This window comes from Taeniopygia guttata, chromosome 3 (genome assembly GCF_048771995.1).
Source record: "Taeniopygia guttata chromosome 3, bTaeGut7.mat, whole genome shotgun sequence".
Lineage (NCBI taxonomy): Eukaryota > Metazoa > Chordata > Aves > Passeriformes > Estrildidae > Taeniopygia > Taeniopygia guttata.
The window spans coordinates 99,827,722-99,847,061 of record NC_133027.1 but is presented as its reverse complement, the minus strand read 5'-3'; the positions used below and the strand labels follow the sequence as shown (position 1 = coordinate 99,847,061).

General features: G+C 36.3%; 1 protein-coding gene across 1 annotated transcript; it reads left to right on the top strand.

The window, feature by feature from the left end:
• Nucleotides 1-467: 467 nt before the first annotated feature.
• DYNC2LI1 (dynein cytoplasmic 2 light intermediate chain 1) lies at nt 468-18,903 on the top strand. Its single transcript, XM_002193451.7, has 13 exons — nt 468-624; nt 1,464-1,587; nt 1,987-2,021; nt 2,397-2,466; nt 2,545-2,633; nt 4,707-4,893; nt 7,335-7,403; nt 8,734-8,811; nt 10,283-10,359; nt 10,712-10,782; nt 11,223-11,320; nt 12,495-12,587; nt 18,729-18,903. Exons 1-13 carry the CDS (start codon nt 611-613, stop codon nt 18,792-18,794), a joined length of 1,071 nt encoding a protein of 356 aa, XP_002193487.5. The 5' UTR covers nt 468-610; the 3' UTR covers nt 18,795-18,903.
• Nucleotides 18,904-19,340: the final 437 nt, after the last annotated feature.

Genomic DNA, 19,340 nt, shown 5'->3' with positions numbered 1-19,340 from the left:
CACTCCCCGCACTTGTAACACAGCTCACTGAGGGACCTGGAGTTTATCAGGAGCCAGCGCTTAAGGCCGAGGTCAAATAAGACTCCCGGAGGTGCTGTTTATTATCCCCGGCTTCCTGCACGGCTGGAGTATTTTGTCCCCTCACAAGAGCGGCTACAGTCGAGATCCTCCCGAGCGCCCTCACACTCGCACCAGTACCGAGGCGTGGGAACCCTGAGCACACCGACGGCCGCGGGTCCCTGGGGAAGGAGACAGGGCCAGGCCCGGCTGGAACGGCCGCACGGCCCCTGCCCCTGAGGGCGGCCGCGGGTCCCTGGGGAAGGAGACAGGGCCAGGCCCGGCTGGAACGGCCGCTCGGCCCCTGCCCCTGAGGGCGGCCGCGGGTCCCTGGGGAAGGAGACCGGGCCAGACCCGGCTGGAACGCCGCACGGCCCCTGCCCCTGAGGGCGGCCGCGGGTCCCTGGGGAAGGAGACCGGGCCAGGCCCGGCTGGAACGGCCGCACGGCCCCTGCCGCTGAGGGCGGGCTGGGCCCCCGCGGAACTACAGCTCCCGGCGTGCCCCGCGCCGTTCCCATGGCCACGGGCCGCCGGGCCCGCGCCCCGCGCAGCGATGCCCAAGGCCAGGTACCGGAGCCCTGCGCGGGCTGGAGACGGCGGAGCGCGCCCGCTGCCCTGGGGGAAGGGGCGGCGGCGGGGGAGAGCAGCCTGGAAGAGGGAGGGAGGATGGGAAGGAAGGCAGGCAGGCTTAAAACGGGCCATTCCGGCCTCTAACTAAAGCGAGCGGGGCCGAGGGCAGGCGGGGCACGCTTGGCGCTTGTCCGGTTGTTTCTGTAAGGGACCCCACAAAAACGGCGCGTGCCGGTGAGCGCGGGTGCCCCTGAGCGTGGGGAGCCCTCGTTGCCCTCGCAGCAGCTTCCCGGCACACCGGGCGCAGGGCCGGAGCCCTGCCGAGCCCTCCGAGCCGTGCCCGGCTCCAGAGGCTGCCAGCCCGCCGCTGGCTGCTGCGGGAGCACGCAGGAACCGGTTTGCTTATCACGCCACAGAACCTTTTAAAGGTGCCTCAGCACCGCCGTGGGCTGCCCGGGGAAGAGGTGCAGTGACCGTCCCTGGAGGTGTTCTAAGGAAAGCCTGGACGTGACACTCAGTCACCACTGGACTTGGTGGTGTTCGGTCACACGTTGGATAGATGATCTCAGGGGTCTTTTCCAACCTGATTTTGTCCAAAAAAGCCTCCCGCAGTACAGCTGGTACGTGCTAAGTATGTGCCACAAGTGGCTGATGGGGTTATGGAGGAATGTCACTTCAGCTGGTTTAGTTAGAAGTACTTCGACAAGCAGAGAGCAGGTGATGTGAAATAATAATAATCTACACCACAATAACCTTAATTTAGATGTTTTCAGGAATTAGGGCCTAAGGTGTGTCTTTTCTCTAATTATTCTCTTACTTTGTTTTCTTCCAACTAGTGATACTTTATGGGACCTTGCTATAGCTGAAGTGGAGAAGAGAGAAAATCCTGATGATGATGATGATGTCAAGCCAGGGGAAGTTTGGGAAAAATCAGTATTTTTTATGGGAAACAAAAATGGGGTAATCTAAATACTGTACAATTCTACACTTTTTAAACATAATTTGTGTCAGAGAAAACATCTCATCTTTTCAGATGTTAAGGTTCACTTAATTTAAAAGACATAATAGCTCATGGACTCATTCTACAGAGGTCTAATTGATCACTAATGTCTGTTTTAAATACAGTGTTGCTATTACTATATTTTTCCTGTCTATTTGTTTATACTTATAATAGTGGTAGAGTAATTTGATTCTGATTGAAAATTGGACTTGAGTTTCCACTATAAGGCTGCAAACAGTTACATTCATTTGCAGCTTTCTGGTACTTTATTATTGGAATGTTAAATGAATTTGACTTAGGATACAACTTTATGCTTTAAAGACAGTACAGTAGAGTTCCTCTTTGTTTTTAATTTCTAGGGAAAGACCACTATCATACTGAGATGCCTTGAGAGGTATGTGTTAAATATTATAAAGCAGTTTTCAGCTGTAGATTAAAAAACAGTCATATTGTATGATAATTCATAATACATGTATGCAGATGTGTTTTGTGACTGGTTGACCACTTAGGAATGAACTTATTTCCTGTCATTATAACCTCTAAAGTGACCCTTTCAGTCCTTCTCCTGTGTTAGCTGAAATGAATCATTTCTTTGGGCTGATGCTGCTGCTTCTCTTGTCTTCAGTACCTGACACCTCCTGTCTAAAAGTGTCCTCTCTTTACTGCTGTCTCTGAGCCAAATTCTGACTGATAAATACAATTTAGTAACCATAGAATTAAGCTTCTTTCTTTAGAAGATCCTGACAAAATTCAGTTACTTTTCCTTTAGGGAAGAGTCTCCAAAGCCAACATTAGCCTTGGAATATACTTTTGGAAGAAGGGCAAGGAGACACAATGCAGTGAGTATAAAGTATAATTTACCATATCTTTATATAGATGCACACACCTAAAAATAACATAAAGAAATTCTTTTTCAGCCTAAAGATGTAGCTCATTTTTGGGAATTAGGTGGTGGAACCTCATTAGTGGAACTCATTCGAATACCGATCACTAGCTACAACATAAGGTAAGTGTAAATATTACAATTCCAGAGTTAATTTGAGCTTTTCTTCAAACATTAGTAATCTCTACACCTTTTATTTTTTCTGAAACCTCTTTCAAAGTGTTAAGAGCAATTACAGGGTTTTGCTAAGAATCACTGTAAGACCATGATGCTTTGCTTTGGTCTTCCTTTTCATGCTTTTCTCCTAAATAAGTTCTAAGTAATCTCACCAAAACATGGAGGAAGTAGATTCGCCTTAAGTAGCTAGAACAAGAAATACAGAAAAAGATAAGACATAATATCTTTATGCTTAGTGAAGAGCAAAAAAACAGACTTGGGGACACATGAAAAATAAAATCTTGCTTCCTACTTCTGTGTGCACACATAGACGCTCTTTCTGTGACTGATATTTCAGGGTGAAAAACAAGGCAAAAAATTGTGACAAAAAATGTCTCTGGATTTTTGGGAAATTACCTTTTAACAAGAAAGTAATTTCCCACCAGAGAGATGACATGTACAGGAGGAACCAGAGCTACTGAAATTATTTGAAAACAAAAGGAAACAGAAATTTTGATACAATTAAGAGAATGTAGTGAGAAAAATCCATCAAAGTAATGAATAGCATAAGAAAAAGTAATAGATGAAAAATTGCATGAAGAAATGACAAGGTGATAGGCGGTGCTTTTTAAAGTTTTTTTGTTAAGGAAGATGGGAGTTGAAAGGGGAGAAAAGGATCAAAATATAAGTTTTGTATTATGATGTATTGCTTAATTTCATTGGTATTGAGCTTTAACTTCTGTGGGGAAGAAAAAGGAGGGATATCATTTTTATCAGGTATATTTGCTTCTGTTTTGACTACTGAGATAATGCCATTATTTGTTGAGAGACTGAGGGAATAAAGATAAAACATTTATGGCACGTGAAGCTCTTTGTCTCTGGAAGAGCTTGGGAGAGAAAAAAATTAAGTATAATTTTTCAGCCCCTGACTAAATGAAGTTAATTGAGCTCTACCTCCATCAGTCTTTTATTCCTTTTTGACTGATTAGGGATTTTCTGATGTGGATAATCTTAAGACTGTTTGCTGGGATAGCCATGTTCTGTAAGAACAATTCACTTCTGTTCACAAAGCAATATTTTAACATGCCAGTAAAAATTCTACTATTTCCAAAAATATAAGTGCATTTTGCTGTTTTTTTCATCATTGTACTCAAGCAATTTGCTTATTTAAAAGTTCCATAAACTATATCTAGTTTCATCAAGAGACTTTTCACTAGATTTTTCTTCCCCACAGCATTTTAAAATGAAATTGAACACTCAGTTTGATTGTTCAATTTCATAGCTTTTGTAATACCACTCTGGTCTGGAATCACCTTTTTCAAGTCAGGCTAGAACGAGACAGAATGATGGCATTCATTCAGATTACTGCATTTACAATGATCTTTACAGTTGCACTTTAATGCAGCTGGTGTTTTGGGAGGCAGGGTTTTAGAAAGAGAAGACTTCAGATGTAAAACATTTCTCATCATCAACTCACCTTTAAAAGTCTGGTAGTAGCTAAGGATGTCATGAGTACTCTTTTGTCTTTCAGAAGAGTTTTCTTAGACATCCATTCAAGGTTCCAACAAACTGTCACAGTCCATGACACAGAATATTGTCCTTACCAGGTTTTCTTCATTTCATACTAGAAAAGAATAATGAAAGTAGGGAACTTTCCCAGGTATACAGGGAATATAGGTAATAGTTAGGAAAAATCCTAGCCATTGGCTAACATTGCTTGGTCTGGGGTCGTAAACTTACGAGATGGCAGGGATACATAACAGCAGAAATCCTCAGTCATATAGGAAGGAATTACAGGGCTGAGGATATTTGCATATTTTACTGTTTGAAGACAGTCCCCAAAAACAATGCTTGATTGAAAGTTGCCAAAATAATAGTTCTGAACAAGAGACGAGGGAAAGGTTTCTTCAGAGTGCAGTGTGATGTTTAATTCTGTCTTAGCAGGTAGATGCACACATTTGCACTACAGGTGTGGTTTTGTATGAAAACGCTGATTGCCTCATGCGCTAAATATGTGACCAAATAATGCCTATTTAATAGGTCATTTGCTGTAGTTCTGGTATTGGATCTCTCCAAACCTAATGAACTCTGGACTACTATGGAGAACCTTCTGCAGGTCACCAGGAACCACGTGAACAAAATCTTAACCAAACTAGAAAAGACAAATCCTGAAGTAGCTGCTGAAATTAAACAGAGAATGTGGAACGATCTACAGAGGGATCACCCTGTGAGTTACTTCTAATATTTTCTCCAGATGTCACAGGCCTTTATACAGTTAAAGATAATGCTTTAGAAAATCATAAACAACTCTTTTAGATTTTTATGCATGACTGAAAATCCATTTGATGTAGATGAACCTGTTCACTGGAAAATTATAGCAATTTAATAAAAATTCAATAAGAGCAGAAACAAGGAAAGAAGGTTTCTTATATCTTTTTGTTAGATATCTAATGTGATTGTTATGGCATGTTACACCAATCAAAAGAAATAGTTTTAGAGTAGCAGTTTGCTTTTTTCCCCCTCATCTTTTTAAAATGAAGATGAAAACTAGAATGTACAAAAGTCATCTAGCAAGAGACTAGCTGAAGGTACAAATTTAAGCAAAGAATATAGTTATAACAGCCATCAACATGACTATATACTTTGCATTTATTTAAATGTCTATCACAAACTCAATGCCTTTTGATAATCTGACAACTAATTAAATTATAAAGTTTCAGAAATGTTAACATCAGTCCTTTAAACATAATTGCTAACTAAATCTCTGGAAAAGCTAAACTAGATTATGCGCAATAGAAATGAAATTCATTGTGCATTAAACCTCTGCAAATGTTGTGTGTATATAATGCATAAATAAGTATTCAACAATTCAAAGACATGGCATGTAAGTCTAGTTAATGTAACTTCTATAAAATACTTCAATACAGCAAGTCCTTGTAGAGCTCAGAAATTTAAAAGTAACTCAAAATATATAAGAAAGCAACATACGCAGCACTCCATAGATTTGGCATATAGGGTTTGATATTGGGATTATTTTGTTTTTTACTTTTAGAGAAGGTAATTCACAAAAAAAATAACACCTACCAGCACATCTGGCAATAAATTATGACCACAGTGTCTAGTTTCATATAGGGGTTTACATATCAGAAAATTGCAAGCTTACTGAAATAAAGAAAAATAATTATGTTATTATTTGTTAAGAAAACTTGTTATTCTTGCACTGTAGGAAACACAATTGTACCTTCTGAACTAAAATTTCTGTTTAGCTTCCATTGTCAAAGACATCAATAATGCAAATATTATATTTCTGCTTGGTTCTCTTCTTACTTTCATTTTTGTTCAAAGAAAAATTGTATCAATTTATTAGAAGAAAGTACTATCTTTTATAGTCAAATTAAATGACAGTTTATAGAGACCTTTATGTGCCTTTTAATGGCTAAATATATTTTTATTATAAACAGGAACCAATAAAATACATATATTTCAAAGGATTAAGATATATTCCATCGGCCTGGCTAAAGAATTATTTGTTCTGATGATAAAAAATATCAGTTGCAGATCCTGTTTAAAAAGGCTGAATGCATCTTAAGTACTCCGTAGTCAAAAATAAATTCCACAGTCAAAACATGAATAGGGTTCAATATGCTAGTTTTAAGGTTTTTGATATTATCCCAAATTTTTATCTTATTATGAAATGAAAACTATTTTTTTCAGTTTTATATTCTATATACTCTTTAAGTTGCGATAGCTTTTCTTAATGCTTTTTCTTTGACAGTGTATGAGTGAAGCCATTATTTCTCCTCTCCAAGCAGAGGATTTTCAGTATGTGCAGCTTTCTGTCAACATTCTGTCATTTAACCTGTCTGTGAAATACCTGGGGTTAGGAGGGAGCAGTTGGACCAACCTGTGCTACAACACATCTTTCTTGCACTGCTGCAGCCAAAGCAGCTTGAATAAATAATTGCTTGAACACATGGGGGGATTATCTCATTTCATATGGAATGCAGCAAACCCTTCCAGATCACCTGAGAATTCTTGTAATTCACTTACTAAAATTTTTATCCCACATTAGCTATTTAGCACATAAATCTGCACTCTCAGACCTGTTTTCCTCCATTGATACTGATTCACATTTTCGAGATTGTTGGATGATGTTTCCTCTTGTACTGATATCAAACCTTTGAAATTCACATTTAATATTGTTTAAGTGTTTGGAAAACATAATGTGGGGAGGACAAATGTGTGACACAAGGAAATAATTCAGTTTATTTTTTTGAAATTTTGTCTGCATTCTTTTTGATTTTATCCAAAGAAGGTGAATGTGTCAAAAAGCCAGTTTTACTAATCCAGCCAGGCAGGTGTTCTATGAGTACATGAGGTTTTTCGTCTCTTCTTTTCCCATCTAATAATGTAATATATAGTGTAAAAGCCCTCTTATTCCAGTAAGTGTTCTAACTGCTCAGAGGGATTAGTTCCTGGCCATTTATGAAGAAAATGGGAAAGTGGTAGAATATAATATGGATATTGCAGTAAAGTTGATTCCTCTGTTTTAAGGTTTGGAAAACCTTATCTTCTGTGAATTTATTTTAACCTCTTTCAGTTGCTTTAACAGTTGCAATTTTCTACAGTTTGTTTACAGAGCTTAATTGTCCTGTATCTTTTTAATAGGACAGTGCCTTAGTTGACCCTTTTCCAATACCCTTGGTGATAATTGGAAGCAAATATGATATTTTTCACGTAAGTAATACTTAAGTACCTTTTTAATGATTAAATTATTCCCAGTAAATATTCTATATACTAAAATTTCACTAATATAATAGTAATCTTTTGAAGTGAAGTGTGGACAGCCAGTCTTCTACCACAAAAAAAAAAATCTTTCCATCCAACAGCATTAAGGAAGGCCTACTGCCATTCCTTCACAAAACACCCTTAAACTGAAGATACTTGAGATGTACGTAGAAAATGTTGAGACATAAGTTGCTGCAGACCAAAAAGAGAAGCAAAACACCATGTGGATAATTTCCTTTTATAATGCAAGAAATCGAACTCCACATATCCCTTGTGACAGCAGATGTAAGTTTATGGCAGTGAAAGAGAGGTGTATCTCAAGTCAGTGATCAGATTATTTTGGTTGTTGTGGCAGCTTCAGTTTGGAACTTCTTTAAAAGTACTTCCTAAGTTTCTAGAGACAAGTGAAGAATTGCATCTTTTATGGAGGGGAGGAAAGAAATGTCATAGTACTGCTGAATTCTCTCCCAGGACATAAAAATCCCCAACAAACACATACTCACTGCACTTGTTCATGAGAAACTAGGACAGTGTGTTTGATTTCTAGCAGTTGTGCTGGCAGCCTGTGCTTCTCTGGATGGCTACACAGTGCACTTGATACCTGGCTGACTCTGAGTTACTGAATTCTTCATTAATAAGGGACTTGCTTTCTCTCATACCAAAGCTATTTGCTGAGCATGACCCCCTTAAATGTCTCTCATGTAATAAGGACAAAATGCCAGCCTGATTCCTTTGGGGGTCTATGGATTGAGTCCTGCATACATCACTGGGACCAAATTTTCACCCATTTCATCCAGGCAATGCCATCTCTATGATCTTAGATGAAACAGACATGGATGAAAAGGTATTTTGATGCACCTTTCAAATCTTGCAGGTATTAGAATTTAGACAGCATATACCTAAAGATTTACTTAAATATTTTCACAAAAAGAAAAAAAAAATCTTCTAGTCGGCAGCATTTCTACTGGTAAAAATTTAAAACTATATCAAACAAATAAATTGAAAATTAAATGTGCATCCTCAATTTAAAAACTTGTCCTGGACTAACATATTGCCTGAATTAGGCTTCATCTGTAAAAAAGAAACAAAGAGAAATTGTGACATTTCTTTTTAGAGTAGGCTGTTACTGATTCTTTCTTAAGATATAATTATGCTGACAGCTGAAAGCCTTATATATTGTAGCTTAAGTGCACTGCAATTTATATAAAAAATGAAAAATGTTAACTGTAGTATTTTGGGGTTTTTTCTTACATCTATGTTCCACTATCAACTTTTTCAGGAGTTTGACTCTGAAACGAGGAAAATAATAAGCAAGACACTTCGATTTGTTTCACATTATTACGGAGCATCATTAGTGGTATGTATATTCACTTTCTATTTAAGAACAGAGAAGATGAACATTATTTCTGTTGCAAAACAATATTTTTAAAAAATAGTACTATAAAACTCCTAGAGAAAATGGGATTTCATTGGTTTACAGTAGCTTTCATCATGAGGCTATCTGTTGAATAAGTCACTGTACTGGCAGGGGATGGATGGACATGCCTTGTGAACAAACAAACTACACTATTCCCAATGTCAACAAACACTGAATGAAAATAGTTACCTGTAAGCCAATTTAATTCCTGCATTAAGTTTACTGCATCTTGGGCAATTTTTTTTTTTTTTTTTTTTTTGTACAAGAAAGGAGAATGGGCAAAAGTGATTGCCTTAAATTGAATTAGAGAACTGGCCCTTTTGGTAGAAGCATGAACTTACATCAAGTGACCGAGCTTTCATAGATTTAAAATCATTGGCTCATTTTCACAGTAGACCAGATTACTACACTTAGGGTGATGAAGAAGGACAGGAGCTTCCTTACAAAAATGGGTAGAAAGATGAGGACAATGAAGTATTTATTTTAGTTTGTCAGATAATTCTCTGAGTAAAGACAGAAATATGTGTGCTGAGATTCACAGTCCAAAAACGCTGCATCTTGGGCTCACTGTGCATCAGGTCTAATTGTGTCAACCATCATTTATGGAATAAATAATATTTAATAGTAGCTTAGTGGTTATCAAAACAGCTTATGTTTACTTTGAATAGTTATAATCCCAGCATGTCCTTTTGCATCCATGTAAAGCTTTTTCACTCCGACACATGAATTTGTCTTTTGTTAAGTGAGAGTACAAACATCTTGGTTGGGTTTTTTTTAGTATTTAAGCATTATTGTAATTAAAAATTAGAATATAAATATCTTGTTGCTAAAGCCTGATTGTCATTGAAAAGAGAGGGAGAAACCTAATTTCCCACAGCAGATATTGACTTCTTTCTCAAAGACATGAATGTGTTAGGATACAAAAGCCCTAAGATAGGAAGAAGAATGTTGTTTGAGAATATATTCTGAGAACTGCTTTCTGGTAAATCTGTACCTTTCTGCCACTTTGAAGCTGTTTTTATGGCAATTATATAGTTATTGATTACATTTCTCAGTGTTTATGGTATTCTGGATAATATTCAATGTAATTTAAAATCTTAACTCATTAGTCTTGGGGCAAAGATTTGTGTCTCGTAATGTGCATATTTCAAAAGTTTTGAATCAGTACTTTAAAAATTATTCTTTAATCTTTATTTATTCTTTTTAGTCTTTCTTGATCTATATATTCAGTAACAAATATATTCACATTTTTGAAAGGGAATGTGATATTTTTATTCTAGTCAATTCAGTGAACATATACCAAATTTATTTGGGTCAGGTATTAATTAGAAAAGCTCTATCCTCTTTGTAGATGGCAAAATGCAATATACTGATGATGGAAGTTTCTAATTTTGTTTTCTGATTCATTTAGTTTACCAGTAAATCTGAGGCTCTCCTGCTGAAAGCCCGTGCTCTTATTAATCACTTGGCATTTGGCTATGATAAAAGGTAATTTTATTGTTCAACTATTATAATGTCATGCTCAGAGCCTAAAATTACATATTAAAAATATTTTTATCATAAAACTTTTTTCTTAAATATTATCTCTGAAAGATTTTTATTCATGGACTTGGACTCCTGTGACTCAGATGCCTATCTCTGCTAAGGACAGTGACAACTCCTTAGTTTTGATTCTCAAAACAATGAATGAAAAATGTGGTTACCACTGGAATTGAGTACTATTTTATTTACATGTATTTATATCCAAACCCCAGTAAGACTCTAGTCTTGGCTAGAATAGTGTTGCTTTTTGTTGATTGCTAAATGCTCACTTGATACATTTTCTTTTTTTTCTGTTTAGCAAGTCTGTATCAGTGGATCCCAGCAAACCTCTCTTTATACCAGCAGGCCTGGATTCCATGAGCCAAATAGGTTAGAACATTTCCTGTTCATTGGTTGTTGCTTAATTCTTTTGAAAACAAGAAAAACATTTTAAGCAAATAGATAAATTACAGCACATCAGTATAATGAAGGAAATAGCTTACAGATCTTAAAATCGTGATTTAGCATATTACTGAGGATTATTTATGCAGGTTTGTTAGGTAGTTTAATGAAGTCTCTGGATATCTTGAGTAAATATCTTAACCCATTTCATGGTAGGAGATTAGTGTTTTTTCAGATAGTGTTTGAAAAATATACAAAACCTCTTAGCCCATTTCATGGTAGGAGATCAATGTTTTTTTCAAACTTGTTGCAGCTTGTCAGTGAAGAAGATTAAATACTAAATTAGATGATGGTTCATTATGCAAAATTATTCTGTGATTTATGCTGTTAAGACAACATACTTGTCTAATGTGTGCTGTGATCCTCAGGACCACCACCTGCCTCTGACAGTGATCTTGGAAAGCTGCGTGCCAACACGCCTTTGGAACTATGGAAAAAAGTATTTGAGAAAACATTTCCTCCCAAGGTAGGGATATATATGCCATGCATACAGCTGCTTTTCTTATGGAACAGCAGCAATACCCCTTCTCCTTTTTGTCTTTCAAGTCCCCTGACTGGAATTTCTGTCTCACTTAGCAATTCTCTTTAATACATTTTTAAAATATAAAGGCTTGTATGTAGTAGTGCTACTACATCTTCAATCACCTTCCTACATTTAGAAATTATGAAAGATGTTGTTCTCAGTGTAAAATGCCCCAACATGATAAAGACTGAACTTCTCAGAAACTATACAGAAGTGCTATTTTTCATGTTAGTTTTCCTCATAACCCTTAAAAACAAAGTAAACAAGTTTTCCTCCTGCACCCACCCTTCCAAGTGCCCCCCGAACTCCCCCTGAAACAGATGGAGAAATGAATACACTTCTCATCTTGCAAGCTTTATGGCTGTTCACCAGTGTATGAGTCTAATTAAAGATTTAAACAATTGCCAAATAGATTCACAGTCTCCTGATTTGGTTCCACAGCAGGCTTTAAACTTAGAAACTATTTTTTATGCATTGTAAACCTCTTTTTCTGTTGCCTCACCTAAGAAGTAAAATTCTCTTTTATTTTATTCCATTACTGATATTATTGCCTTCTTGCTACTTTCCATTTGATATGATTGAGGAGAATTGTGCAGGACAACATTTAAAAACAACCCTCCTCACTTGATAGTTTTTCTTACTATTAGCATATTCTTCTTTGGAATTCAAGTTATAGTTCACTCAAGGCTAGGAAATGAAAATGCAGATATTTGGTAAAGATAGCAATCAGTTTCTCAGCTATTGAAGTAATAGTTCTGATAACCAGAACTGAATTCTAGTCATGAGTATTAAATAGTTCAGCAAGGACAACCTCAGATGTGCCCTAATGTCATGGAACAGAAGGGATATTTTCATTTTGATGCTCAAGAGTAATAACCAACCACCAGATAAGAATATTTTCTGCCCTTTAGAATCTAGCTGCACTCTTATTTCTTCATTTTACTGACAGTTTTTTTTTTTTAACTAATCTGTTTCCTGTAGCACAAAATTGTTCCCATAAATGCAAACTTTTAATATATTTGTATAAAAGGAAGTACTTTAATTTCTATAGTGTGGCTTTTTCTTATTAAAAGAAAATAAATTCTATCATTTGGGGTTTTGTCTTTTCTCCTTTTAGAGTTTCTGTGATTTACAAGATACCAAGGACCCCGCGCAGGATAGTCAATATGCTGAGTATGAAGTTGATGTCATGAGAGCTCAGAAAAACCAGGTGTGTGGTAATTCTCCAAATGCTGTTCACAGTCAGGTATTCCAGAACCACCAGCACTGCTGAACTAATAGTATAAACTCATACCTCCCCTTTTTGCCCTTAAATAGTTTCAGCTTTAGATTTCAGCTTAGTAGTTGGTTGTGAGATTTTTTTTCCCCCATTGTTAAGATACTAAGCCAGTAGACCATTGTTAGATCTTGAAGTTTTGGCTCTGAGTTTATTTAGAAACTAGTAATTTGATTTTTTCCTGAAATTTTACTCTAACTCACTAAAATAAACTTTGAAGCTTTCTTGATAGCCATTTCCTCATTTCTTCACTCTGTACTCTCATTTGAGTGTTGACTAAAGAAATTGTAGGAAGCAATATCAAGGTCTGTGGTGGGGACTGTTTACTTCAAAACTTATTTGAACTGGAAAGGGGCTCAGATGATAACATTTCTAACTTGAATTTGCAGGCTACAGACATTTTATCTTAAATAAGAGTGAATGGAATTGTTCTACAGAGTGATGACATGTGGTTTAAGCCTTGAATTCCAGGAAAGACCTTTAGTGGGGAAAGGGTCTTCTATTTTTTCTTATAAATATTGAAGTGCTTCTGCCTTTCTCTAGATTAGTGGGAAATTAATTTTATGGAAAAATTTTTCAGCAGACTAGGGGAAGGTTAAATGCTTGGCTTATAGCTAACAGTATATAACATCAGCTGAGTAGCAGTACTGTATATAACAGTTTTCATCAGTATGTTCATAGGTATGGGTCTGTTAAAATCAAACCAAGATTTATCCAAAGAATAAAGCAATTTCAAAAATCCCCTACAGCCTTTGAACCTGCACATTACCTGCAATATCCTGTTAATGTAGGTATCAGTTCTGGATTTCTGTCACATCAAGAGCAGTCTTAGAAATCATTAAAATCTGTAAAGCACCCTGCCTTTGGAATTTATAATACAAACATACTCAGTATAGCTACATATCTCAAAATAACTATATGGTGTACTAGGTTTGTTATTTTTACATAATAATGTGTTGCAAAAGAAGATACTGGAATGTATTGATTAAATCATACAGGAAATTATTAATTTTCTGTTTTTAAACAAAAGAGACAGGCTTTTAGAATCTTAATCTGTTCAAGGGCATTGCAAACCATTATAGCTTCTTTTTGTTGGACTACTACAAGTAATTTGAGCATTAAAGAGAAAATTACTTTTGTTATCTGCAGTTATTTCCTAAGTTTTTATCACAAAGTTTAATTTTTACAAGATTATTTGCACATTATTAAAGTGTTTTATACTAAGAATTTGAATTACACCAAGCTAAAAATATATATCTAAAAGAAAAGAACTCTCTGGTTGCAGTGTTTCTTGAAGTGTCCTTCAGTTTTCCAGTTCAATGGAAAGCAGCACAAAAATTGTGTTTTTAAAGCCACTTTTTAAATTCGTCATGTGTCTGACATTCTTTATAGAGTCTCATGGTACCTCATGTTGCATAGGAGGACCAGTATATTATGATGGGCAATATGCAACGTGTTGCTAATGAAATCATGGGACTAGTGAAAAATTAAAAGTATAATGTGATGACAGTGAGTGTTTTCATGTTATCATTTTTCTCGGTTACTTTCGGTTAATTAATGTTACTTTGGACTACAGATAATAGCCTATTTGCTTATTTATCTCAAAGATAAGCTTCACAAGAAAAGCAGCACAAAACCAGCAAGGGAAGCAAAACACAACCCCTGTCACTGCATCTGATAGAAGAACCAGCAATACCTGACTGACTCAGTCCTCATCAGGACTGCTCGATAATACTGTAATAGATTTGGAGATAACTGTGGCAATACAAAGTTTAAATACATAATTTCCACCTTTGTCATTCTGATTGAAAGATTTGCCTGCATCCTATCAGAGTAAAAGATTGTATTCTAATTCTTGAGTATAAAATAAGAAAACAGTTTTAAAAAGTCAAGAAAGTCCCTGGCTGACTCTGAGGTACTGTTAGCCAGCATTTATCTGAGATGCTATTTGGCTGTAGAAGTTTAGAGTCCACCTCATCAGCATTCTGACATAACTGTTTTCTTTTAGACCAGATTATTTTGCCTCCTTAATATTTTCAGAGTTAACTATGAGATGTACCACTTTCTCTCTAAAGATTTTTGCTCTGGAAAGCTCTCTGAGGTTGTCTTTTCCTCACTGTGCCTTTCTTCAAGATGGAGCACATCTCTCTCAACTATGTCTTTTCAGAATTCTTTTCCTACAGAAATTCCTACAGAATTCTTGCCCCACAGACATACGTAGCACAGGTTTATATCAAATAGTGCTGTTGGAATTGTTTACTGCTTTTCCGTCCCTGTAGTTAAGCTCCAAGAGAGAATACAGCAGCAGGGACCCTTCTGAATTTATATCTCTAATGAAATTAACTAGCAGGTTAATAATTAATTAATTATTAACTAGCAGTGAGATCTTTTAAAATAATATTTCTGATCACTGAGCACCTATGGGTAGCATGAAAGTCTTCCTTAGTTCCTTCTAAATATTTGTGCCAGTGAGAGCCTGGCACGTGTGAATGTCTGTTCTCTTTCCTTTAGAAATGCTTTCTGCCACAGATTTAAGTACTCTAAGGTGTCTTTTTGAAGGTTTTTCTTTGTTTCCTGCTATGCCTTCACTGCTAATACTCAAAATAGGTGCTTGGACCATTTGATCTGGACATGAGACTGCAGCTTCATTCATTGATGCAACAGATAAAGCTCAACCTTGAGTTCAGTGAACTGGAGAGCCTCCTACTCATGTGCTTCAGAAATCATGCAGTGCTGAAGTTCACAGTGACTGGTCCTTGTTAGAGCTATTACTTCAGGGATTGGTGCCAGTTCTAGCTGAAGCCTCGTGCCATGAAGTTGATGCCTGGTGCCTTTTGGTGTCAGCTAACAAGTTGTGGAAGCAGATCTTAACGAACAGAGATGTAATTTAAGACTTTTTTAAAAAAGTCATAAACACAAGAAGAGTCTACATCTCACAAGAAAGAATAGTTGCATTTTCCCTAAAATTGCAGCAACCTAATCAACTCACAACCAAATGTCACCTCCGTGTCAGATCTGCAGCTGACATGGGGACTGTGCTGGCCAACAGACTGAGAGCCATATTTTTTCAGCATACTTTGCTGGCATAATCATATTGCTGAACTTCAGGAGACCATTTCAGTCACATTCCACAAAACAGAAGATTTCATACTGTGCCATGAACCCTTGGTCACACCAGTGTTACTGGGCAGAGAAATGTAATAGGTCCTTACCTTAACCTGTGTAACCTTTCATTTTCTCCACAGGAGGACATGTGCTAGTCTTCCTAAGAGAAAGAGTTATTTAGGATATTTACTTAGCTGCTAAGAACAAGCTTTCTTGTTTTCACATGAAAGCGTGTCCAAATGGGTAAAAAAGATTTCATTTTTAAAGCAAATTAAAGTGCATTATTAGAGCACTGTAACTAAATTTTCTACTGAACTTTTTGTCCTTAAGACTTTGAATTAGTGTTTCAGTACTTGGTTGCTTTCACCATGTTCCAGACTGAGGGCACTTGCAGTAAGAAACTGCATGAAAAGGAAAGCTGAAGCCCTATCAGTCACTCAGAACAGAGGAAATGCAACAATTAAGGCTTTTCCTGTAATCTTAATTTTTCCTTCTTGTTTGTAGACATTGTAGTATTGTCTTTAATTACATGATCATATACTATTTTGCTGATGTTCAATTCAGTTGTTCAGTATTTCTTTTCATCATCCTTATTCTTTATGTACCTTATTTTTCAACCTGCCATTCAGACACTTCAGTGAACACAAAAGTATTAATTTTTTTTTCTCTGAGAGTGTGTGGTAATGTTATCTTATCTAAGTGCCTCACAAACATCAGTTAATTCTTTCTTCCCAATCCCTTTATGAGATTAGGTGTGATCTTCCCCATTTGACAGATGAAGAATTTACAGAAATACAGAAGTACAGAAGCATTAAGGTTTAAAAAAAAAAATTAAGCCCACTTTATGCCAATGTTGAGACATGTCTGATAAGTTGCTAGCACTAATTATGTTTAAAGCATTCCGATCACATTGAAAGCACATTTAAATTGCAATTATTTTTTCTTTGTATATCTGACCTCTGTCCCCCACAAAACAAGTGTAGCATAATGCTAGCATGAAAATTTTGGTGTACTTTGAGATACATTCTTTTGTAGGGTCTTCTTTTCTTTGGAGAGATGATCTTTTAGCTGATTGAATCATCAGTCTATTCTAGAATCCTGCTCATGTTTGCAGTATAGAACTGGACAAGCAGGAAGGGGCTTTTTTCAAGAGGGTCTCTGGAGTGACCCTTAAGTAGTGTTTCAATGAATTTTGCATTAAATTTCTGATTTAGAGGGATGCATTTTACTTTCTGTTTTGCATAGAAACTAGGTAAGTGTACTTTGCTGACAACATTTCCCGTCCTGAATCACTGACATTAGTTAAAAGATTATTTTTTCCTAAATATCCTCCCATTTAATTAATTTTTTTTTTTCATTTCTTATTATTCAATTCTTAGCCTTACCTAGATACCCGTCCAAAATAAATACTTAAAATTTTGTTCTGTACTTCTGTATGTAGTGGAGTAGCTGTACAGCTTTAATACATGCTGTGGTTTGACAGTTTGCCTGTTTGTATTGTTATGAATTGCCTTTACATTGAATTTACTCCTAGGCTAGCTAAATGTGAGCAAAATTAATTCTACTAAATTATCTGCCTCTTTCTTGAAAGAGTTTAGTCAGAGGATAAATCTGCAAGAGTAATTATTTAACCAACACCTGTAGACATGACCCTGAGATGGTACTGTCATTATATAAAACTTGGCTATCTAATTTTACCCCTTCCTGAAACCTTTGAGAAAGTTTTAAAATTAAATTACTTAGCAAAAATCAGGTTTCATGTGCTCCTTAATATACCACAGTATTTTTTCTATTCCTAACTGCTGGCAAGTTTCCAACAGTTTAGTATGTTTCAAGATCATAATTACTTTATATTAATAATGAGGGAATGAAAATACTGAATAAAGACCAGCTTAGAGATAGAACAGTTCAATGGTACTGGAGTTGTAGCTAATAATGCAACTTATTGGCTTATGACACAATATATTCTTTGTCAGTCCCCCATGGAGTTACTTAACCTTACCACTAGATTCCTTTACAAGCATCAGGAAGAATGTGCACTGACTAAAAATTTTCTCTCTGCTCATACAGCTGGGGTGCTTTCTGAAAACTCTGCACCTCTGGCAAAGCTGCTGACGTGACTTCATGAGAGAAAATTCCATTTATTACTTCCATACAATCTTAAAATTATGATTGCTTTGTTGTTCTGCCCTTTAATTTCATCTTCTTCCCTCTGTTCTCTGGACTGATAGTTAATACTTCTGTTAAATTTACCAGGTGTGTTTTTTGTTATTTTTGTCACACTGATACTTGCATGCCTACAGCAGAACCCCTCTTACTCTCTGAAGTCCATTCTATTAAAATCAAAATAACAATTGTAAAACACATGTCCACTGTTGCAAGGTCTTTGCTACATTTATCCTAAGCACTGGTTTATGTCCTCCTCTTTCCTGATCTAAGAAAGATATGGTGAGTTTTTGTCTTGCAAGCAGTACAGAGTTAGGTCTAAAAGTACCTAACTTTTTTAAAGCATCATCTTCCTGTAAATTTGCTGGAAGCCTTACTTTGAAGTAAATGAAAAGTCATGATAATGCTTCCTAAATTATTATTTTTTGCTGAAAAAAATCTTTAGAAATTACTCCTGACAGTACACACCCCTATATAAAATTCAGCAGAGGAAACTTGTTTGTAATGGTGCTAGAAACTCCTATTACAGGCTTCAGTGCTCCCACTTGACTGAGATGAGGTCACTTGTCTACCTTGCTAGTACTCTACTGATCTAAAGTACAGCAAAATGTAGCTCCCTACATGACAGCAAATGTGGTAAAATTCATAGCACTTTTAGGTTAATTTTGTTAAATACAGAAATACACTACACCTCTGCAGTGAAGTGTTTGTACAGACATACGTTTGCCAAATAAATACATCAGGTTTCTGGAGACTTTTAGTAATGAGAAAATTAGCTTAATATGTATTTATGTTTCTTTTTAGGAACTTGAACAATACAAAAGAAATGCCTCTAAATCCTGGAAAGAAATGGATTTTGACTCCGATTGATGAACTGCTCTGTCTTCAGTTTAACACCATTTACAAAATTATTTTTATTATTTTTACATTGCATTAACAATTTCATCTGATGCAGTTGAAAATATATAATATCAAACTACCAAGTATTTATTTGGTATTTATTAATCATCCCTGTTGTTATTTTTATAAAGGGAGCTGTTTATTCACTCAGTCTAAATTAGTTTATCTTGGCACTGGCAAAGCGTTTTAAAAAGTGGGGAGAAAGGAATTTTAGATTGCTCTCAGATGGATTTGTAAATGCAGACTGGCATTAGTCGGTTCAACCTAATTTATAAGTTAGAAAACATTATTTGATTTACTTTTGAATACTTCTACCCTAAGCATATATTTAAATATAAAGAAGTTTTCACACCCAAAACAAGAAATTGTGTAGTGTGCTAGGCATCTTTTTGTAGTTCAAAACAAAAGCTTAAGAATTACTTACATATTTGTTTGATATATTTGCATAAATAAATAAATAAATCTCAAACTGACAGAGTAAAGTGGAGTTAAAACCTTCATTGACCTGAATTCAGA

Excerpts from the sequence above, each read along its gene's own strand:
- DYNC2LI1 (XM_002193451.7), top strand. Across the intron at positions 2,634-4,706 it reads ATCACTAGCTACAACATAAG|GTCATTTGCTGTAGTTCTGG; the intron begins GTAAGTGTAAAT and ends CCTATTTAATAG. Across the intron at positions 7,404-8,733 it reads GCAAATATGATATTTTTCAC|GAGTTTGACTCTGAAACGAG; the intron begins GTAAGTAATACT and ends CAACTTTTTCAG.